Source organism: Pomacea canaliculata, linkage group LG6 (genome assembly GCF_003073045.1).
Source record: "Pomacea canaliculata isolate SZHN2017 linkage group LG6, ASM307304v1, whole genome shotgun sequence".
NCBI classification, from domain to species: domain Eukaryota; kingdom Metazoa; phylum Mollusca; class Gastropoda; order Architaenioglossa; family Ampullariidae; genus Pomacea; species Pomacea canaliculata.
The window spans coordinates 15505070-15527020 of NC_037595.1; the positions used below are offsets into that span (position 1 = coordinate 15505070).

General features: G+C 39.3%; 1 protein-coding gene across 2 annotated transcripts in view; it reads left to right on the top strand.

The window, feature by feature from the left end:
* The window catches only part of LOC112565583 (glutamine-dependent NAD(+) synthetase-like), a 38114-nt gene extending 16734 nt beyond the window's left edge, over positions 1-21380 (top strand). For both annotated transcript variants that reach the window (XM_025241113.1, XM_025241114.1), the window contains exons 9-19: positions 217-291; positions 1785-1912; positions 2015-2166; positions 3219-3387; positions 5441-5576; positions 6780-6886; positions 10207-10338; positions 12709-12778; positions 14334-14462; positions 16924-17100; positions 20216-21380. In XM_025241113.1, coding sequence (XP_025096898.1) covers positions 217-291; positions 1785-1912; positions 2015-2166; positions 3219-3387; positions 5441-5576; positions 6780-6886; positions 10207-10338; positions 12709-12778; positions 14334-14462; positions 16924-17100; positions 20216-21076 — 2136 coding nt within the window. In that variant the 3' untranslated portion in view covers positions 21077-21380. The remainder of the gene's footprint in view (positions 1-216; positions 292-1784; positions 1913-2014; positions 2167-3218; positions 3388-5440; positions 5577-6779; positions 6887-10206; positions 10339-12708; positions 12779-14333; positions 14463-16923; positions 17101-20215) is intronic.
* The last annotated feature ends 571 nt before the right edge of the window (positions 21381-21951 follow it).

Here is a 21951-nt window from a genome sequence, read left to right on the forward strand (position 1 = left end):
TGTGAGAGTGTCAGCTGCATGTTCTGCATTGAATGATGTGTGTGAGATTTATGTTTTTTATTGTGGAACAAATATTTTTGTCTAATAGTAGAGTTTTATTTCGACTTAATGTAAATTTTATTAATTTTTGATGTTTTTCTTATTTTCTTACTGTAGTTCTTAAACCTTACAGTTGGAGGTAGGTTGTTATTATTGTTTTATAAATTTCCTTGGCAGTGTGTTGTCGCGGCAGTAGTTGACCTGGAAGATGTGAGAAGTTACAAATACGGTCTTCGCAGCCGGTCAGAAAAGGTATGTTTAGTTTAGACTTTTTTTTCAGCTATTTAATTTTAACATGCATGAAAACAAACATTCCTTAAAATTTAGTGAAATAATCCCGTAACAGTGGATTTTATGTAGGTCTCTACATTCATGCTCAAAATGATCTTATACCTCCATGTCATGCGTTAATGTACAGTGGTACTTTCACCAATACATCGCTGGCACTTTTGTGCAAGGATTAATGCAGGCAGTAGAATATCCAGTTATTGTACAATCTAGTCTTCTCCCCAACACTTTTATGCAGGGGATAACAAACGTTTTAACAGATTACCCCATTGCCAGCCACCTATCCTATTTCTTTTCCCTTAAAATAGAGTGATGATATCCGAACATTTTGGCTTGCATACTAGTTGGTTTAATATATGAGTGACACAGCATGCTTTCCTATGCATCTTTGGAGTGAATGACTCAATAGAAAGTTGGGAAGATAAGTCAGGAAAGAGAGGAGACATTCAGAAAAGCAGTCCTGTTAATTAAGCTCTTACATCTTTAAAGTTGTAAGACTACCTTCACAATCATGCAGTCCTACTAAAGATATGACACCACAACCATTGATTAGTGGACAAGAGGCTGCGCATGTATGTGTATGCGAGTTTATGTTTACTCTGTGCTAGGATTGAAACTTCATGGTTGTGATGACAGTGGTAGATTCTTTTTGCCGCACCTAAGGCATTCCACTTTTGGATAATGACACCCCAAATCTCACTTTGTTGAGTCACAGTCTGTCTTCCATATAAAGCATGGTGATCGAGGGAAATCTTCTCAAGCAATGTTTGCTATTTCAGACTCGCTGGCGTTAGCTTCTCTTATAGTTTCCTTTTGTACATTTTGAGCATTTGACAGAAGCATGAAGTTATGACAAGAAGTAGTTAGCCTGCCTTCCTTCACTGAAATACCAAATGTTTTTTTCCTGCTTCTAAAAGTACAATCATTTCCCCCACCACTAATCATGGAAGGCTACTTGGGACCAAATAGTGACTCATGCATACAAAATTCAGATAGGCACTAATTGGAATTATGTCTCTATCCATCTATAGCTATTCTTGATTAGCAGGTAATTAGAAAGTTTATTAGCTTAATTTGCACATGGGGCTCAACCTTTGTCAAAGCAACATCAAAGCAGCAAAGCTGCCATTGCAGTTAGATGATATTTAACTGCATTCAGTTGGCAGAATAATCTAAACATGTTCTTGTGCAGTTTAGTGACAAAGCCCTTTTTTGAGTATTGAGTTAGAGTTTATTGGGTTTCTGTACAGATGCAAGACAAATCATTTGGTTATGTAATAACCAGCCACAAGGAAGGGGAAATGTGTGAATATTTAGTTCGGACAAAAGAATTCATTTTAGTCCCTTGCTTTCAGTTGCCTTCATTAATTAACTTTTGTTGTTGATTGATAGTATTTGTGTTTCCACTGAATTTTAAATTTGAGACACATCAAATGTAACATATATTTTTGTTTCAGGCTTCATGCACAAAACCATTCCCCAGGATCCAAGTAGATTTTGCACTGTCGGATAGAGATGACTACAATCTGTTGCGAACTTCACCTCCAATTCAGTTTTCCCTCCTATCACCGGCAGAGGAGATCAGGTAAAAAACAAAATTTCGTGAAAAACTTACTGTCAAATTTTTAAGTAGTTTATTGTTATTTGTAAGTCTGCACACATTTAATATAACTATTCTTTTGTACAGACTTGGCCCAGCCTGCTGGATGTGGGACTATCTTCGCCGTAGTGCACAGGGTGGATTTTTCCTTCCTTTGTCAGGTGGTATTGACAGTTCTGCAACGGCTTGCCTTGTTGCATCCATGTGCCATCTTATTTGTGATGCTGTTGCAAATGGAAGTGAGTATATTTTTTAGTAGAGAGATGGTTTTATCACATATGCTTTATATTGTACAACATATACAAATAACAAGTAAGATACAAGTAAGTGGAAATGCATATTTTTTAAAAAAAGGAGCAAATAGGCAAATCAGTGCACTGTTTCTAGGATTTGAAGTCTTCTGAAAATAACTGGTATAAAAGCCCTTGTTTTCTTCCTTTATGTATGTTATTTTCTGTAGACTGTTAGTGTAGCAGTTTGCCATAGTAGAGGTCTCACCAGGTATGTTAATCAGTAAACACAGTTGTGAAACATCAGTATTTCATTTAATTTGCTTACTTTATTGAAATTCCCATTACCACAGTTATTGTCCAATGGAGAAGCATTAGCTTTTCAAGTTATTAACAAAGCGTTCACTATTTCCTTTTTAAATGAATGTTTAAAAGGGTCTGATTAATAGATCATCTGTAAGAACATGTGCTGTTTAAAATCTTTGTTTTGGTCTTTTAAGTGATATTTTTCAAACTTTGGAATTTCTGATTTATTAATCAGTGGCATGATGGTAATGGCTTATGGCCATAGTAGAGTCTCACCAGGTGTGTTAATCAGTAGATACAGTAGTGAAACATCAGTATTTCATTTGATTTGCTCACTTTGGAATTTCTGATTTATTAATTACTGGCATGATGGTAATGGCTTATGAATATTATCCCTAGGTTGATAGACCTGGGAGTAATTCCAGAATGTTTACAAAGTTGTCAAATCTCTAATTTTCCTAGGAGCAAGCCAATATCATCTGATTTAGCCAAATAGGTCTTATATGGAAATCATAATATGATAATGGTAATAAATGTTATTTATTTATCAGTACTAGGAGATGGCTGGTAAAGATTTAGTGATAATATTGTATATCTTTTATGCAGATATTTAAATAGATCCTTTATTTAGAAATTAAAGCTTGTTGATTGATCAGTTATGCATAGTAGCATCTTGTGCATCTGTAAGCTTAGATTTCAAAGGTTGAAGGATGACAGATTTATTGAGATGATGATGTGTAGTTTTAACATCTTAGATCACACAGTTCAGATGGACATTCAGCGTATTACTGGACAACCCGAATATGTACCTAAAGAACCTCGTGAGCTGGCAAATCGCATTTTCACCACATGCTACATGGCATCAGAGAACTCATCTAATGATACACGCAATCGTGCAGCACAACTGGCAAACCAGATTGGCTGGTCAGTTTGTTTTGTGGTTGAATAACAGGTTCATGCTCTCAATTTATTTTGGGATTCTTTATATGATTATACCTTTTCATTTCATGTGGACTATCCTGCTACCAGAGGGAAATAGGAGAAGAAACTAATGTTTTATGTCTGTATTTATAGTTTTTTTCAACACAATGCAATGCAACCCATTTAACAATAAATAATAAATGCATCATTTATATAGCGCATACTCACGCTCGTAAGGAGCATTTTAGTGCTTGAGTCAAGAACAAGACATGGACAACATACACAAGATGGAAAGATCAGGTAGCAAGAACTGAGGGTATCGTGATCATGCAGAGGAAGAATAGTAGGGAAGCATAGGGTGGACGAGCATTGTGTGGACTGTTGTTAGAACTAATGGTCAAGGAAGAGGAGTGTTTTTATTGCACTTTTAAACAATTTAATCTTGAGTAGGGAAGGGGAGAGAGTTCCATTGTTTTGCTGCACAGTAACTAAAACTTACGTGACCGTATATTGTTCTGGTGTCAGGAATAGTTAGGATACAGTCATCAGACAAAGAGCATAGTTTTCTGGCTGGGATGCAGGGGAAGAGAAAATCAGAGAAATAGTCAGGGCATTAAAACATACTACATACAGTTTTTACTGAATTCTAGAATGAATGGGTAGCCCATGCAGAAAACAAAGGAGAATACTGACCTGGTCCTATTTCCTAGCTCTAAGCAGCAGACATGCAGCAGAGTTCTATACTTTCTAGAATGAATGAGGTATTAGGGGCAGCTTGCCAGCAAGGGGTTGCAGTAATCAAGCCTGGGAAGCACAAATAAAGAGAATGTGGCACTGATCCTTTGTAGCTCATTAGGCAGACTGACAGTTGTAACTTGTCTATCAGGGGTCATGTCAGCGGTGACAATGAATTCCAGATTCCTGACAGATGATATAAAGTTGATGCTTGGTTTCGCCCACTTGGATATGCTGGGGTGGATTCATGAGCCATGATCGATTTCTTCTTCTTGAGCATAGGAGGGCTTCCATTTTATAGTCGTTGAGTTTATTTTTGACCATCCCATTTTGATCTCATTTGGCACATTTACAATTATTTCTTCTTATAAAATGGCAGATGATAAGAAATAAAATATAAATTTAACAGGCAATATATCATTAAAAGCATACTTTAAACATTAATTCAAGAGACTATTTTACCATAAATAAGTGATTTGTTTTTTTTTTATTATAATGTGATAGCCATATAAAATACTGTAACCATACTCTTTGCATATGACTTATGTACCTGAAGACATTTCCTTTTAAAGCCTCAATTTTAGATGAAAAATCATCACTTCTGTTGTTTTTTAAAGATGGCATATCATCATTTGTATCATCGAATTATAGCCTGCTAAAACATATGTTGTCTTTGCTGAGAACTAGAAATCACATGTGTTTTTTTTCTCTTTTTTGTTTTGTTTTGTTTTTGTTTGTTTTTTTGTACCAGTGAGGACGTGAATTTCAAAGAACCTAACTTATAGAGAATTGATTCAGCTTTTGAATGCATGAATTCCTTTCCTTGAACAACCAATCTTTCATTAGTTTGAAAATAAATCATAATAACTGTGCCCTGCCACTATGCACCAGTGTATGTTTTTCAACATTCTGAGATTTTCATATCAATATGCCACAGCTTAGTTCATGGTAACTAGTTTAGCTAGTCCAATTGACATTTTTTAGTCTGCTGATTCTTAATTTGTAACCTTTCTAAAGTCTTGACTCTGTTTTTGTAACATTTAATAACTGGCTTTAGTAGACAGAAGCAACTGCTAGGTTAACGCCATCAAAATGTTCCAGAAAAGTTATTAGTGTTAAAAAGTATTAGATATTGTGCTGATTAAGATTGTTATGGTTTTGCTGTTATTAAAGCTGGTGGTTAAATCTTATTATACTTTTACAAACTTCTTTAAAAGTGTGACTGAAAAGTAACAAAAACTATTCATTGAAGTTGTTTATCATTGCAGATGCTCTTGAGTTTTTCCAGTATTCCTTTGTCAGCTGGTTTATTATCTTGCAGTTACCACCTGTCCATCAATATTGACATTGCTGTGGCTGCAGTGCTTAAGATATTTTCAACCGCAGTCAATATGATGCCCAGATTTCGAGTACATGGTGGCAGTCTTCGTGAAAACTTGGCACTTCAAAATGTTCAGGTATTGGACATGTGTAATAAATAATATTATTCGTTAGTCATTCTATACCAGACCTGGGCAAAGGCCGGCCCGCGGGCCGCATCCAGGCCTGCCTCCTGTGTCTCTGACCGGCCTGCCCGCTGGCCCGCCCTCCAGTATATATACTATATATACAGTATTGGGTAAAACTGAGTTAACTATATTAGTCCGGCCCTCTAAAACCATCCCAATTTCTCATGTGGCCCCTTGGGAAAATTAATTGCCCACCCCTGTTCTATACAGTTGTTAGCTTTCACTTGAATCATCCGAACACAGATGCATTCCAAAAATATTTCTAGCTATTCCATTGCATAATTTCTACAAAATTTCATGGTCACAGCCCACAAAAACACCACAGCTGTTGCACATTTGAGCTTGTAGTGCAGCATTTTTAAGATAATTGTTGGTGCTCTCTGCAAGGATGTTAAACCTCGTATCAAGAATCAGTAAATTAAGATACTTTTTATAAACAGCCAACTCTTGTGCAACTACCAACTACAGATTTTGCTAGAGAAAGCATTGGTGTGTGGTTGGGGATGCATGTAGTGGAGACTTGCTTACATGCTAGCCATGGGGGAGGATGTTTTACATGCAAGTCTAAGGCTGATTCATCAGCAGTGTTGCCTTCCAATACATCCATGGCACAAAAGCCCCAATTCATTCCATTCACTTATTACTTGACTGCTGGCAACTAACAGTTATATTGGTTCTTTGGTGCTGGTCACTGGAGGAAGCAACTAGATAGATGCAGCAGCTGGCAAAAGGTTAGCTACCTAAACCTGTCTAGAGTGGTGGTGAGCAGGCTACTAGTCCACTCTTTCACATTTGCCAGCCAGTTCATCCTCAGGGCTTCTGCTTACGCAAATAATTGCACAGTACGCATTAAAAGTTCGGAGGACCCCTTCAATTTTCGTCAATGGGGTCCCTTTCAGATTTGGGCGAAGAACAGGGACCCCTTAAAAATCTGAAGAAGGGGTCTCTGGGACCCCAAAGAATTTAGCCTTAGCAGAAGCCCTGATCCTATATCAACACTGGTGTCAACCACCCTCCAAGATACCCTAAAGTATTCCTCAGAGTAAAATATATCTATAAATAACAGCATGCAGAAAAAAGGTTACTATTTCCCCACTTGTGAAGTCGGGGGCCTTAGTCCTCATTATCTGATTGATGAGCATTTTGTTTCAGGCACGACTGAGAATGGTCTTAGCCTATCTATTTGCACAGTTGTCTTTATGGGCAAGAGGTCGCTCAGGTGGACTACTTGTTCTTGGATCTGCCAATGTAGATGAGAGGTATTTTTAAGCTTTTATTTGCCCTTCTCAGTGCCTTAAATATGCTAAAACAAATATAAGCTTACCTGTGCCAGAGTTAGACTAGTATTCTTTACTTTTGTAAGGGGGCTAGAACTTAAGGGCAGGAAATCAACCGTGATAAATTATTCGTAGAGATTTATTGCAGTGTCTAAACAATGTTTTTTCTTTCAGCTAGAAAATGTAAGAGGCTTACATTTTAAGACATAGTGCTTAAGAAGGCAGCATTTTGTGTTCATGTGATGATCATAAATCTAGTTTCGTAAGGAAAAGTAAAGGGTTGGGGATAGAGATTTTAATTTCAGTGTTCTGCCACTTGAGCCTTTACTTACCCTGAGCTGCAGCATAAAATGCAACAAAAAATTAAATTACTAAATAATTCATTCCTACATTGTGTGTAACTATTTAAAGTCCACTGCTTACTGGACGAAATAGCCCAGTGATCATATTTGTCATTTTGATTAAAAAATATTTTAGGGAATTGCAGTTGCATATGCATTCTCAGTTCATTTTTTTGCCACTATCTCATCAGTCTTACAGCATTCTGTAGCAGAATGAGTGACATTCAAAGTTACCCTCAGTTATGGCCTCCCAAGGCCTGGCTTCTTTTGCTAGTCTTGGACATCCAGCCTCTCTGGCTGGGCCAATGAGCTGGCCTCTCCTTTCTCTTCTATCATTCTATTTTCTCCTTTACCAGCCCTTTTGATCTATATCCTTTTCCATTGCACCTTCTTTCCATTGGTCTTTTTTCTCTATGGCCTCCTTTAGCCCTCCTGGGCGGTCCGGTGGCATAACGGTTAATGCCTGTCACCAATACAGTGAAGGTTGGCTCCTGGGTTCAGCTCTTGTCTTGGGCACTTTGTTCTTTCTCTGCAAGTGGCATCTTTTTACAGGACTGGCTGCCTTGCCGTGATATAGCTTTTGTTGCTGGCTCTACGTAAAGCACCAATTCCCCACCTCCTTTAGTCCTCCTGCATTTGCCATGCAGGGTGACCCATGTCAGAGGAGGATGGGATCTTGGAGGTTGAGATGCCTGATGGGTTGATGCCCATTATACCAACACAATTTTTTTGGCCTGGACTTATCCTAAATGGTGTTGCCCACACTAATTAATTGGCTAGTCTTGCAATCCTCTAGCTTTGCTAGAAGGTTGTAGCTTGGGTCAATCTGGTCTCCATCTCTATCTGAAGGTCACAGTATATTCCTTCTGTATCTCTGCTGCAACCTTGCAGGAAATACTTTACTGCTCGGTCACACCCACTCTGTGTTGGGTGGGGAGCAGAAAGGAAGAAAGCATAAATCGTAAAACTATTTACCTGAGAAAACACAGTAGAGAGCTTGACCATGTTTTTCTAGTTGTAGGGGGAACAGATATAGCCAAAGGGTTTAAAAATATTTCGTCTTTGATTTTTTTAATCAAATGCCTTCACATTGGATAATATCTGGTCCAGTGCAGTCCCCAAAAAGTCTCTGAGGCACTTTGGCAATGGGATGGAAAACAGAGAGTGACTCATTAAAGTAACAAATCACAGATTTCTCAGCTGAGACCATCTGGAAGTTAATGCAGCACTACGGATTTCCACCAAAGTTCATTGCCATCATCCAGCAGCTGTATGAAACTCGATGCCAGGTGATCCACAATGGGAAGCAGTGAAGACTGGAGTGAGGCAAGGTTGCATGCTTTCGTGGACAGTCTTCCTAATCGTCATAGATTGAATCATGAGAAGAACAACCTATAACAGCAACACAGGTATTCAGTGGACCTTCGTCATGCAACTTGAGGATCTCGACTTTGCAGATAACATCAGCTTGTTGTCTCACAAGCAGCAACATGTACAGACAAAGCTCACTCAGCTCTCAGAAGAAGCAGCAATGACTGATCTGACAATCAACATCATGGAGAGGGAGGCAATACGGCTCAAAAAACAAGCAAGAGGCCCCACTCCAGCTACACACCAAGATCTACATCTTCATTGTAAATGTAAAGTCAGTCCTTCTATATGGATCTGCCAAGCACCATCACCAACATGATTCAGACATTCATCAACAGATGTCTGTGTCATATCCTCAATATCGGATGGCCCTAGAAGATCTCCAATACAGACCCGTGGGAGAGAACCAACCAAAAACCTGGCAGCCAAGACATCAAGAAGTGGAAGTGGGGCTGATCTGGTCGCACCCTGCAAAAGCCAGCCGACAGTTTAACAAGACGAGCTCTGGGCTGGAACCCACAGGGGAAGTGCAGGATTGACATGGAGGAGATTGGTCCATGGTGTGAAGAAGGCATCTGGGATGACATGGACCTAACTGGGGAGGGATGCCTAGAATCGGATCCCCTGGCATGGTGTAATTGCAACATTATGCTCCACTGAGGGTGAAAAGGACTAAGAAGAAGCAAAATGTGATTGTTAATGCATGACAGAGTATTTTGCTCAGTGGTCGGTCTTCCATGTACAAATGATCAAGTTCACCAGTTGTTTTCTCAGTGTGAGATAATTTGGGAAAGTATAAACTCTTATTTGAGAGAATTCTTTCTTATGCATTTGGCAATGGCACATGAACTTTTCATATTTTCTGTAAAAAATTTATCACTAAAGATGCTTTGTTAAGCCACGTTTACTAAAAGCTGACAACTGACAAGTCTCTAGTATATGTCACATGGTTTTGTTTTGTTTTTTTTTTTTGCTTAGAGGGAGATTTAAACAGATGAGGGAACTCATCTTAATTTCTCAAGAATCAAGTTCTTTCTTGAGATTTTTTGTTCAAGTCATTTTAAATTATATGAAAGGATTCTTTTGAGTGTGATATGTTTCACCAGTTGATTGAGCCTTCATGCTCATGTTGCATGCAGTGGGTTAAAACAGATCATTTGTTGGACAGGGCAATACTGGTTGACATTTTTTTACAGTGGTAATATTTTTGCTTTTTGTAATTCTTCTGTAAAATATTTGGTTTTCAGCATCTTCAATGGTAAATAGTATTTTAATGGATTTATAAAGAAAATTAGTAATATACATTTGAACTTTTTGCTCTTTATTTTTAGGAGACATTCATGAAAAATAATCTGTACTGAAATAATCCGAGTTAATAATATCTTTTGATGCTTCACAGTAAAGTAAGAGCTTATCACAGCTCATCATTATTACATCAGACAGAATAAAACTCACTAATTGGTGACCTACGAGTTCAGTGGTTTGGATTACCACTATCAGTATAACTACCTATTCTTTCATTTACTGCCTTTTTTTTATTTGAACAGAGAAGTAATTTTTTTATGCTTTTTTCTGCAACTGCTTGTACAGTCTTCGTGGCTACATGACCAAGTATGACTGCTCAAGTGCAGACATTAATCCAATTGGCGGTATCAGCAAAACTGACTTACGAATATTCATCAATCACTGTAAAGATAAGTTCGGATTTACCTCTCTTGAAAGGTAAGGAGTGACTAAAACACAGAGGTTAGAGTTAATAAATGGAATGTAGTGAGTTGTGGTAGGTCTTGTATTGTTTCTTGTACGAATGGTGTCTTGTGTCTGATGTCTTGTGTGCATCATTTGTTCCACGTCACTTGAAGCAAAAAGATGTCATATATAAGAGAAATTTGCATTTGCCCACATGGTGTGGAGAGACCATCAGAAAGTCAATTCTTATTTTATAAAATATAAGCATGTTCTGTGTACTTTAGGACACTGCCATTTAATTTGAATGCATTTGAAAATGTGGGTTCCATCCATAAGTCATCTCTGATGTGTAATTGTAAGGTCTGCAACATGAACTGACTTGTTGGTTTATATACTGCTCAAAACAATGGAAAGGCCGTCTTCCAATATTTTCTACATTTTTATTAATCGTGTTTGTATCAATAGAGGAACTCCTTTAGAATCTTCTTTAGTCAATTTGTTGTGTGAGTAAACAGTCAATGAGAGTTTGATGACAATCCAGCTTGGTCTTGTGCGTGCTCAGTACGGCAGTCAAACAAAACAGGAATTGAACCCCATTCCCCGAAATGTGTACAATTGCAACATATCCATATGACAAAACAGAATTTAGCAGGAGGAAACATGCAGTGCACATGAAAAGCCTGTCCATTGTCAACATAACTCAGTAATTCTATAACCCTGGGAGGGTTTACTGCCGGTTTCTATGTGCTTTTCTAATCATACCTCAGAGACGACAATTAAGTGCTGTTGACCAAGGGTGGGTCACTGAATGGCTGCAGGAGGGCGTAGGTGTTTGAGAAATTGGCCGCCAATAGGGAGTTGCTCACTCTGTCATTCATACTCTATGAGATGACTACAATGCAACGAAGTGTTGCAGAGTGAAGACACCCTGGACACCTACAGTCAACTACCAGACAGCAGGACAAGTTCCTTGTTCTGTCAGCTCTAAAATGGAGAACAGCCACTGCCAGCACATTCAGATGATTCGCAGCTGGCCAAGGTAGAGTAACCTTTGGTCAAGGTGACCCACTGTCCACCCTGTCCTGACATCTGCACACCGTGGCCATGATACCATCTGGCATGGATAAGGCAACAGTGGGCTGCAGTTCTTTTTTACTGATGAATCATGCTTTACCAGGTCCTTCCAAGATGACCAAATCCACATCTGATGATGACAGGAGGAGCATTACCATGATCCCACTGTGGTGGAGCAGGATCGCTTTTGTGGTGAATCCATCATAGTGTGGGGTTGGATGGGGTCGGCCTATAAAACTTTCCATTACCTGGTGCAAGGCAGCCTGACAGGAGTGGCATACAGAGATAATATTTTACAGCCTCTGGTGCTGCCAGTGCTGCAGGCCCTTGGACCAGGCACCATTCTTCAGGACAACAGTGCCAGATTGAACCTGGAGAGGGTTGTCAGTGACTTCCCTCAGCAGCACAAAGTCAATAGCATAGACTGGCAAGCATGTTTTCCAGAATTGAATCCCATTGAACATTATGGGATATCCTGGGCTAACCAACTCCCAGCAGCTGGCCTCAATCAGTTGTACCAGTTTTTCAGCACGAATGGTAGACAATTCCTCCAAGCACTCTAAGAACATTTATTCAGTCCATAAGACAACGGTACCTTTCCTGCATTCCGGCCAGTGGTGGACACACTCACTATTTACTTTCTTTTCTCTGATATCACGTTTTCTTAATTTTGAAAACATGGCTCCTGTCAGTCTCAAGCTCAAATTCTTGTTATAATGATTTGTCTCAATAAAATTGGCTGATAATGTTTCATTTAACGAATAAAGAAATGCTTTGATTTAATGTTATTGTCTGTTGTTCATTTGCATGAAATAGTGATTGACTATACAACTGGCCTTTCCATTGTTTTGAGCAGTGTATTTTGTAAAATTTCAAAATGTCAAAATAAAGATTTTACCATAATTAGTAAAATTGTGTTGATGTTCGTCAGTCAAGAAAACATTTAGTGATATTTAGTATTCATGTGAGAGTCTGTGCCTCACCAAGTTATGCTTAAATTTTTTAATATTGTTTTTATGCAAGTTACATAGCTTAAGCAGTCACTTCATTGGATGAAAGCACATGTGTCCTGAAAAGTCCCCTTAGCAGTGTTATGAGATACATGTACCTGTGCTGTAGTAGTTGATGGTCTCAATGAAGATGTGTAGTTATGAGGAAGAAATGATAAGCTATGAATAGTCAATGAGTTGCCAAAGATTATTCTTTCCTGCTGTCTCCCATCCTTCTCTGAAATATGAATGAAAAGGAAACAGCTCAAAAATATTTCTGCCTGTAAGATGACATCAAAGCATAGAAAATAGACCCGAAAATGTGTGCGCATTGTTGCAGTATCCTCGGTGCTCTTCCCACTGCTGAACTGGAACCTCTGGCTGATGGTGAACTCATGCAAACTGATGAAGTAAGTTTAGATGTTCACAGTTAGGCTTATTATGCAGCATTACTTTTCAGAATTATTTATACCAGTATTGTGCTGATTTGCTTTGTTTGATGCTCCATAACTATTGTCTTTCTTTTGCTCTATATTTACTCTTTCTTTTACTTTCTTTTACTTTCTTTTAATCGATTACTATTGCGTTTTTCCCGTGGTGGCTTAAGTTGGGCCTTACATGTATGAGAAATAAATCTGTAACAGGGACATAGATGATAAAGCAGTCAGAAGCCCATGGGCACATATAAAGCAAGAAGTCCTGTTAATATTAGTTCCTTTAGTTTCTCAATTAATTTTTGTTCTAATGTTCAGTGGTTCCATTGATCTGGTAAGTTCTGAACAACATTAGGATTAATTTAGTTTAGTCCTTGTTACTCCTCAAGGAGCATAGGGCCCCAACAACACCTCGCCAGTGGACCCGGTTTTGGGCAGCCCCCTTCAGTTGGGCCCATGTGTTTCTGATGTCCTTTGCCTCACTTTCTGCTGTTCTTTTTCATGTCAGCTTTGGTCTCCCAACTCTCCTCTTCCTCTGAGAATTCCAATCAAATGTCAGCTGGTTTGCTAGGTGCTGATCCCATATCTTCCCATGATGAGTTTCCTGTTGGTGTTATCATCTCCCACTTTGGCATTTAGGTCTCCCATAATGATCTTCAGATCTCTTCTAGGTGTGCGGTCAAGCAGAGACTGCAGGGAACTGTAGAAGTCTTCTTTTTCTTCTCTATCTGCTGCATTTGCTGGTGCATAGCACTGGATGATGGTGATCTTCCTTCCTTTAGCATTGAATCTTGCTGACAAGAGCCATGGTGAGACTGGTTCCCAGGCCATCAGCGCCTTTGTTGCCTCTGTTGACATCAGCAGCGCTACTCCCTGGGTATGATCGTGGTCCAGGTCTTTGTGGCCAGAGTAAATAATGGTTTCTCCTGATGTTTGTTTGGTCTGGCCACTTCCATTCCATCTGGTTTCTCATAACCTGAGAACCCTGATGTTGTATTTTCTCATTTCGCTTTTTAGCGGCCCGGTGGCGCAACGGTTAGCGCCTGTCACCAATACAGTGAAGGTTTGCTGCCCAGAGTTCATTTCTCGTCTCGGGCACGCTGTTCTTTCTCTGCATGTGGCATCTGTTTACAGGGCTGGCTGCTTGCCGTAATATAGCCTCAGTTGCTGGCACGGCGTAAAACACCAATGCCCCCCCCCTCTCATTTTGCTTGCTACTTGAGCTGACTTGCCACTTTCTTAGAGGGTTCTGATGTTCCAGTCCCTATCCTGATTCTTGCCTTGGTCATTAAAAGATGAACGTTAGGATTAATCAGTATCATTTCTTTGTATGCCAAAGAACACTATTTCTGCATCTATCTCTAAGAGCATGGATGAATATTATTTATTGCTCTGATCGTTTCATGATGCATGTCAAAACACCTTTCGGCAGAAGTAAAGGAAATTTATTTGTGCTTTGCAAGAATATATTTGTATTCATCTGACAGCAGTCATCTGATGAGTCTAAAAATTTGTTATGTTATGTGAACAGCAAGACATGGGAATGACATATGAGGAACTGTCAGTTTATGGAAAACTGCGCAAACAACAGAAGTGTGGTCCTTATAGCATGTTCTGCAAGCTGTTACACCTGTCAAGCAGCAAGCATTCCCCAGAAGAGGTATAAAATATCTTTACTTTTTCTGAAGACCAACTTTTGACAAAAAATTTAGATTCTCCACTTTTAATTTTGCTTTTTGATTTTGATTATTGTTGTTTTGTTATAGTCTCCATATCCTCATCTAGCTATCCTATAAAAGTGCATCTAAATGGTGAGTTGAATATAGATTACAAAAATATTTGATTAGTAAAATACTCCTGTCAGTTTGTCTTGAAAATATTTTGGTTGGAAATTTTTATATTGGTAAAAACACCTGTGAATTAAGATATAAAACTGAAGAAGTTTATGGTTTGGGCAGTATCTTCAAGCTTATGAAGAGAGGATTTTTCAAAGCAAAATTTGTCCATATTTTAAGATAGAAATTAGAACTATGAATCCCCAGATTATGGTGGGTGTGTGTGTGTGGGGTGGATCCACAGGAACCTGTGGTATTTGTGCTGGTCATTTATTATTGACACCCACCACAATTTCTTTTCTAAACAGGTGCTCTCATGTTCACCCTGCATTTAAAATACTGCTAATCTAATAATGTACTCTAAAAGTTGATGTCATTATACATTTTGTTTTATTATGGACATAGACAAACTTTACTTCAAAAAGAATCATCTACACAATCACAAACAATAGGTGTAATGCCTGCATGGAGATGATAGTGCAGATAGTTTTATCTTAAGTTTCTCTGATTGTGAAGCTACTAGGGCTGTAGGAACCAGCTGCAATAATAATAATATTTATATGCTGCATTTTTCCAGCAACAATAGGACTCAAAATTCTTTACAATAAGAAGACTGCACTTGTATAGTGTGCTTCTTTGTCAAAAAGACATTTTCAGTGCACTGCATAGGAATACCAAATAACAGTCCAAAGAAGAAACAAAACTTGAAATTTTGAGAGCAAATTTTATTTCTTAGAGACTTACCAGATGACGTGACCATCTGTAACCATCAAAAAGTTGTCTGCCTGACAATGAACTAGCATGCCCCTGGAATATAGTGCACTCCAATAGATAAGCAGCTGCCCTCTAACAGCATAAAACAACACAAGGCAATACATCAGGTTTTTTTTTTCTGACCAACACTCTACCTAAATAGCAGGAAGGTCATGAGGGCCTTGATGTCATGTTATCTGGTAAGTCTTGAAGAAAGAGAATTTACTCTCAAAATTTTATTTCTTCTTTGACTTTATAAGATGGCATGACCTTAGGGTCTTAAAGATCAGGTTGAGGAAAAACAACCACCACCTGTGAAGTCAATAGACGGCCAGTTGCGCAATCACAATTGTCCACAACAATGCCAGAAAAGCCATGTGCATGGAAAGGTCTCAAAAATAAAAAAAACACCAGCTTACTGCAGACATAAGTCTGACAAGGCAACTTTACAACAGAAGTTGAGGCAAACGCAATCACCAACCTGTTGTAGGGCGTGCACATGAAGCAACCGGAAATACCTGCAGAGAAAGAAAGAGGCAGGCATCTAAGACACCACTTGGGCTTGAGGTGGCCTTTTATCATGGTCAGCCTTCAGAGACTGAAGGAGTTGTGCACGGTTTCCCCACATTAACCACAAACCTCAGGACCTGCATACTGCCCAGACTGGCTTCTGCAGAGGAGGTGGCTCATACTTTACAGGGACCGGAATCATGCATCCAAGGCAACAAACGTAATCTAGGAAAGTTTTTTTAGGTGTCATCATCAAAACAGAACCAACTTTTTGGACCTGCAAAAAACTGGATCAGCTGGGAGAGTGTGCAAACTAACTTTTCCTTGACCGTGCTAAACGGTGCCAAAGGGCAGTGACATCACTAGGCTGGTATGACAGCCATGCTGAACACAGCGAAGGAGTGTTTGAGGACTTTTAGCAGTTTTATAAATTGAAAAAAAAAAACCAGGATGATACCATCTTTCGAGTTATATGTTTATCTTAAGGTTCTGGCTTAATGGTAGCCTTGTGAGTCTCAACACCCTTTTTTAACATGTTACCTACCCTTTTATATTATCCTTTTTTCTTATATTGGCTTTTATTGTTAAAGGTGTTGTTACGGTATCAACTGGGGAGTCTTGTTTTCCAAACTTTTAACAGATTACCTTCTCTGGCTGTGATATAGCCTTAGTTGCTGGCGTGGCGTAGAACTTAAATAACAAAACCAAACTGAACACATTTTGTGCCACTATCACCATTCTAGATGTTCAGTTTTATCGCTTTTTGTCCATATAGAAGGAATAAAGCTTACCAGAGGGGAGAGATTTTTGAATGTATTATCATTGATTTGTGGTACAAATTGCAGTCATTTTGTAACCTGAAGTTTTAATTTGAGGTTATTCGGAAAGTTAGTATCTATGATTTAAACCTAACTTTTTGACTTTTCTCTTCAGAATCTCAGGATAAAGCTTTAAGGTTACAAAAATCTCATTGTTTCAAGTATACTACAGTCAGTTATGTTTAAAAACGTGTTTTGTTTGCAGATTGCTGACAAAGTGAAGCTCTTTTTCCAACTGTACGCCATCAATCGTCACAAGATGACAGTGCTGACTCCATCCTACCATGCAGAAAGCTACAGCCCTGATGACAACCGTTTTGATCAGAGGCAGTTCCTTTACAATGTCAAGTGGCCATGGCAGTTCAGCCGAATTGATCAGGAGGTATATTTTTCCCAAGAAAACTGTACAATTTATTGCCATTTTTTTTTATCAACAAGTTTGAGTCGTTTGCTAATATGTGTCATAATAGTAGATGAGAAATTACAAATTACAGCTCAGTAGAGTAAAAAAAGTGAAGCCATCTAGATAGCCTCTGAACATATGGTTAACCTACTTCTACATCACTCGGGACCAATCATTACTATTTCCCAGTCTGTCAGGCTATGCCTCCTCCTCCTACAAACTGTGGTAGCACCCAGTCATCACAAAACTCTCAAACCACATAAGCATCTCAAGCGACACAAGCATTACTGCCCAAGCAGCCCTCTTTCACCAGTCAGAAACACTGCTTGCCAGCAAGCATGCAACACAAAATCACCAAGGAAAAAGAATACCACCCTGCAGACAGACAAGAACACAAAAACAAAAACAAAATTGCTAGAAAAACTCACTACTCAGCAGAAAACATCTGGGACTACCACATCAGCACCATCAACCCCTGTTTCTAACTGCTTTGCTTCTCTTGGTGAACATGGATTGGATGTTGATGAACGACGTTTAGTGTCGCCTTCTCCATCCCACTGCCCCTGCCTTCTTCTTCTCCCTCTGCTTCTGTGAGGCTCCCTGTGTCTTTTCCTCACAGACAAACTATGTCTACAATCCTTCAATGGAACTGTTGAGGGATCCGAACAACTTTCAGAACTCCCATGCCTAACATCTTGTTTCTCTCCTAAGATAGCACTACAGGAGACTCTTCTACTACCTTCTACCTCTTTTTTCCTTCAAAAGCTTTCGAGTTTTATGTCAGAATTTTCAGACTGATGTCCATTTCAGTTGGACTGCTCTTCTCATTCGCTCCCACCTTTTGTTTAGACAGATACCATTTTCCACTCCTTTCAAGCTGTTGCTTCCCAGGTTACCCTGGACAAGACTATCACTATTTGCTGTGTCTATAATCCTCCTTGACTGGCTGCCTTGCCGTAATATAGCCTCAGTTGCTGGCACGGTGTAAAACACCAATCCCCCTTTTTACCAAACCTTTTTACCAACCCCCCCCCCCCCTCTCGGATCTCCTGACAGGACCTTGAGGGCCTTTTGACCCAACTTCTGCTCCCGTCCTTCTTTTGGGGGACTTGTTTGTATGCAGAAGCTGGTGAGCCTCCACTTTCTCTCCATCATCTGAAACTCATGCTATCCTATGTCTGTTGTTTAAAAGCTCACCCTGGAAACCCTGTGTACCATGCTGTTTTAGGACCTCAGCTTGCTGCACTGTATGCCATTCATACCAAGGAGCAAAACCCATTATCATTCTGTGTTTCACCTCAAGCTGCCAGAGTAGATATTCAAGAGGTAGAGCTTCTCCCTCTACTACCAGCACTATCGACTTTTCATGTTCCTGAGATTCGTCTTGCAGCTTTTGAAAAAGGTGACACCAATGACTTCATCTTTCTTCAATGCCTTTCAGGAACTTCTCTTTGACTATCCTGGATTCTGTTCTATCTTTACAGATGGCTCCAAAGTCCCAAGTGGTGGCCCTGTCACTGAGGCAGCAGTTCCATCCTGCCAACTGCAACGGGCTGCTTCAGTCTAACTGGCAGATTGCTGTTCTGTTTTCACTATGGAACTTTATGCTATCTTGCTTGCCTTGCAGCATGTTCACCACTCTTTGGAGCACAACTTTTTGATTATTTTAGACTCTCTTTCTGCTCTCCAAGCTCTCCTTTCCAATGATTTTGACCACCATCTTGTGGTCCAATTTCGTAAAATTCATGCAGCACTCGTTCATCGCAACAAAGACATTTTTTTTTGTTTGGGCTTCTGGCCATGCTGGTATCCCAGGCAATGTTCGAGCAGATAAGGCTGCCAAGGCTGCATTCAGTCTCCTGGCAAATTACACTTGCTGGTAACATCAGACTGTAAACTTATCTTCTCGGCCTACGTTCAGTCCCTATGGCCTGGGGTAAAATAAACTACATGCTATCCTTCCCTGTCTTTCCTACCGCTTAATTTCGTGTCATTCTGTGAGGTGGGAGGAGGTGGTCCTTACTAGATTAAAGTTAAGACATACCTATGTCACACAAGGACATCTCTTATGAGGTGAACCACTACCAGTATGTCCAAGGTATAAAGGAAGTTTAAATGTGGTACTTTGATTGTTTGTCCTGAGCTACAGAGTATCTCCTGGCAGTTTTTTACAGCAGATTCTTTGTTTTTTTTTGTTGTTTTTTTTTTTTTGTTTAGGTCCCTCCCATTGGCAGCAGTCTTTACATTTTTAATGATAGGACTTTATGCCCTAATAACAGTTATCTTTTGCGTTTTTGGTTTGTTGGTGACCTTTTTGGGCTTCACCACTCCTTTTTTTTTACACATTACCCACTCTTTTCTATTGTTAACTATTTGTGATGGTTTTTAAGATTGTAATGATTATATCACTGTGGGGTTTTGTCCCTACAACATTGTAAGGTAAGATTACTTTTTGCTGTCGTGATATAGCCTTAGTTGCTTGCACAGCATTAAACACAAACTGGTTTTATTGGTGTTTTTTTTTTAAGCCACTTCTCATTTTTACACATCATCCAAACTTTTATATTAATATTGTTCCTTATTTTGGCAGTTCTGTTCTGGATGCTGTCATGGGGTTTCTTGGTTTATGATCATTTAACACCATTTTCTCTCGTTGTGATATGGTCTCATTAGCTGGCTCAATAGTAAACCACTCTACCCAACCTAACCATCTCTTGCAATGATATAGCCTTAGTTACTAGAACAGCATAAAACTCGACCAAAAGAAACAACTAGTGGTGCCTCTCATGCCATCTGCAGTAGGCAGAGCATTATGGTCTGTTCTGACCAGAATCTACCTTTAGCACTTTTGTTTTGTGCTTTTCCATTATTTTTGTGCTGTTGGTATCTCAGCTTTGTTGAGTTCACCACAGTTCTTCACCTTTTTCTAATTTCTGTCCTACATAATCAGACAGTGAAAAATTTTTTCTCACTGTTCAGCTGGCTTGCTTTGCAATGAAGTAGTACCTTATATAATCTGAAAATTAAAATTAAGAACAGTGTATTTTGTGACTGAAAAATACCCTATGTTGAAAACTTGTGTTTGAATTTACAGGTGAAAAAAGTTGAAGATCTTTTGAAAATGAGGGATGATGCAGAGGAAATTAGCAGTGCTTCTGAAAATGAGAAAAGAGCGAACATTAATCCTCAGATTCCAACAGCTCCCAGCAATATTTCTAATGGAATGCCCATCAGCAGCTCCTCCATGGGAATCACTGTTCCTCTGAGCTGTCAGGTTACATTATTACGAAATACAGCTGGGAGTCCTCGTCAGCTAGTTCCAAGCACTCCTACATTGGCAAGACGCTACATTCCCCTCCTGCCTCAGCAGCTGCATCAGTTGCAGCTCCATCAGCAGCAACACCAGCAGACCCAACTAACATTTCCTTCCAGTACTGTAGGTGCAAGCACTATTAATGGAAGCAAAGGGATTACATTTGCTGGAGAAACTAATGGCATTGACACCTCATCTCATGAATACATTGTTCATCAGCTGCCAGGATCTGGGAATCGTGTTTTACTGAGTTCTGGTCGCTATGCTACTATTGATCCTAGCATGCTTGGCCCAGTTAATGCTCTGATGGCTGTTGCCAATCAGCGTCCTTTACCAACACCCGACACTGAAGATTCTCCCATCCAGGTAGCAGATACTTCTTCTCATGGATCAGACACAGAGATTGTCAAAAAGAAGCGGCGCAAGAAAATGACAGATAAACCACTATCGGACCATGCGGAAAAGCCTGTTGTTGAAGACAAAGTGCAGAAGAGAGGAATGAAAGAGAGAGCTCCTGCATTAATGCAGCAGCTTGCTCATAAAGTCCAGAGGAATGTAGAAAATGCCATGCAGCTTGAGAAACCATTGCCAACATTGCATAAGCAGAATGGAAACAGTGGAACAAGTGTCCAGGAGGTGTGAAAATGCCAGTTTTTGTATGTGCTACAGTGTACATCGTTCAAACTATGTGCTAGAAGCTGCAGAAAATTTAAGGTTGTCAGTATGCCTAGTTCATTTTCAGAGCTTTAAATGTGCTTAAAATTTTACAGCTTTGGGCGATTCAGGGGTTGGGTAAGATATTCTTGTGCACATTTAAAGTCATGCAGATGCTTATAGCTGAAACATGAGATCATACATTAAATGAAAGAAAAGTGAACTATAGATTTGCAAATATATTTGTGTGTGGTGAAGAAAAAAAAAAACAACAATTAATCATATAATTATTTAACAGCAGCATTTTCTTTATAACTGGCAGGCAGCAGCTTCCAAACATAAGAAAATGGTAATCATGCTTTGTGTAATGACTGGTGGTGTTCTGGTGATATACATTGTGTAAATTCCTTTATTTAAAATGGGCAGTTCAAACAGATACAAATCGTTAATAAAAGATACTCGAAATTTATTAGCCATGGTGCTGAAAAGCTGTGGAGCACCCTTTTTATACCTGGCATTCTTTTAAACATACATTAAAATAACATCTCTTCATGTGAGTATTACTTCTAAACACCATCCACTTCTGACCTGTTCTCACTCTCTCCCTCTAGCACCTGTCATCAATACAGTGAAGGTTGGCTATCCTAGGTTCAGCTGTCATCTTGGGCAAGCTATCCTTAATCTGCATGTGGTATCTGTTTACAGGGCTGGGTGGCTGCCTTGCCATGATCTAGCCTCAGTTGCTGGCTTGGTGTAAAACACAAATGCCCACCCCTCACTCTCTCCCATTTATATTTCTTGATTAGCCTGTCTTACCAATGTCCTTTCGTTGATTACATTTTAGCTGACTCTTTGTCGTTCTG